This window comes from Branchiostoma floridae, unplaced genomic scaffold (genome assembly GCF_000003815.2).
Source record: "Branchiostoma floridae strain S238N-H82 unplaced genomic scaffold, Bfl_VNyyK Sc7u5tJ_1421, whole genome shotgun sequence".
Taxonomy (NCBI): Eukaryota; Metazoa; Chordata; class Leptocardii; order Amphioxiformes; family Branchiostomatidae; genus Branchiostoma; species Branchiostoma floridae.
In genome coordinates this window covers 577,672-579,115 of record NW_023365714.1, presented here as the reverse complement: position 1 = coordinate 579,115, position 1,444 = coordinate 577,672, and the positions used below count along the sequence as shown (strand labels likewise).

The window sequence follows — 1,444 nt, the reverse complement described above, 5'->3', positions numbered from 1 at the left end:
TTACCTTCTGTACTTTTTCCTTGACCTTCTCTGCGTACTTGATGCGGTGCTCCAGTGTTTCTCTGCCATCTGAATCTTCACAGCGGTCCAGCGCCGCTCGGTACAGGCCAGCTGCTGTGGTGAACGCTGCCTCGTCCCTGCCAACCCTTCCCTTCTCAAGGTACAGGTCTCCAAGTGTTTTCAAAGACTCCGTTTCCAGACATACATGTCCATCCATAATTGCTTGCACGAATAAGTTTGTATAAGCTTCGATCAGTGGCGCCACACCTTTCATCTGAGTCTTTTCTTTCACTTCCTGAAGCTTCGCCGACACGGCTAAGCCTAATGCGACACTGGCTGAAACCTTGTTTTCCGGTTCAGTGCACTTGTGCCTGTGAGCCAGTCTCGTGCATTTCTCTGCATATCTGATGCGGTGCTGCATAACTTGCTTCTCTTCTTCGCTTCTACAACTTGTTAAGAGTTCTTCGTACAAGGCACAGGACCTGTGGAAGTTCCTCGCCTTTTGCCCCTTCATCTTCGCCTTATGCAGGTACAAATCTCCCAGGCTTTTTAACGCCTCACACTTCAGGACTTTATTCCCCGTACTGATGGCGTGGATCAGCTTCCGTGCGTATCCCTTCTCCACAACATCCAGATCAGAACCGCTGGCGAAGAGCAGGTCAAGTTCCTGAAACTCCGCCACCACTGCTGACAGTCTGCCGTTTGTCTGCTCCATGTTTATTTTTGTCATGACGACACACCCTTGGCTTTCGACATTTTATACGTAGGCTGAGTGTTGCATACTGTATTAAAGACGAATGTACAACGTAACCCGTACCCACCTGTGCAGAATTGCCTTTAGTGTGTTCTCTTCTGTACCCAAAACAGATTCAATCCGTAAGTTGTTCAAATCAAATTTACGTTTTTCGGGCAAAACTAGGACTGCCACCAGCGTACCCGGAAGTCCCCAGGTGTGGCCACACCTTTTGTACCGCGCGGGGGTGTCTGGGAAGGGGGATTTACGCCTGGACTGTTACATGTAATAAAGAGGGGTGTGGAGGTTTTTTTGTTTTTATTGTAACAACTAACTACATTATCTGGCGGTTTGGAATAAATGAGTTTGCTTAATTTGTTGTGGCTTGAGTCATTACACATTGGGTTTTGGTTACAACGAGAACGTCCTTTTGCACTCGCGCCCCCTGGCGTCTTAGCTTTCAAAGCAACGTAATCAGCTACATGAGTAAAACCAGTAACATTTAGCAATACAGTCGAGTCATGTCAAGTCAAATCCTTTATTTGATGATGACGATGACTGGTTTATTCAAACAATTCACATATACATGTCTCAGATGGCAGCCCTAAGGCTGAATTGACAGGCACGTTTACATTTACAATTGGAATAAAATCTGTTAAAACTATTTACAACATGACATCATTACACAAGAATATTACTGAATATCACCAT

At 45.7% G+C, this 1,444-nt stretch overlaps 1 protein-coding gene across 1 annotated transcript in view; it reads right to left on the bottom strand.

Moving 5' to 3' along the window:
* Positions 1-971, bottom strand: part of LOC118407553 — a 7,042-nt gene extending 6,071 nt beyond the window's left edge. The window contains exon 1 of the mRNA XM_035808031.1: positions 5-971. Within this exon, the coding sequence (XP_035663924.1) occupies positions 5-730 (726 nt within the window). The 5' untranslated portion in view covers positions 731-971. The remainder of the gene's footprint in view (positions 1-4) is intronic.
* Positions 972-1,444: the final 473 nt, after the last annotated feature.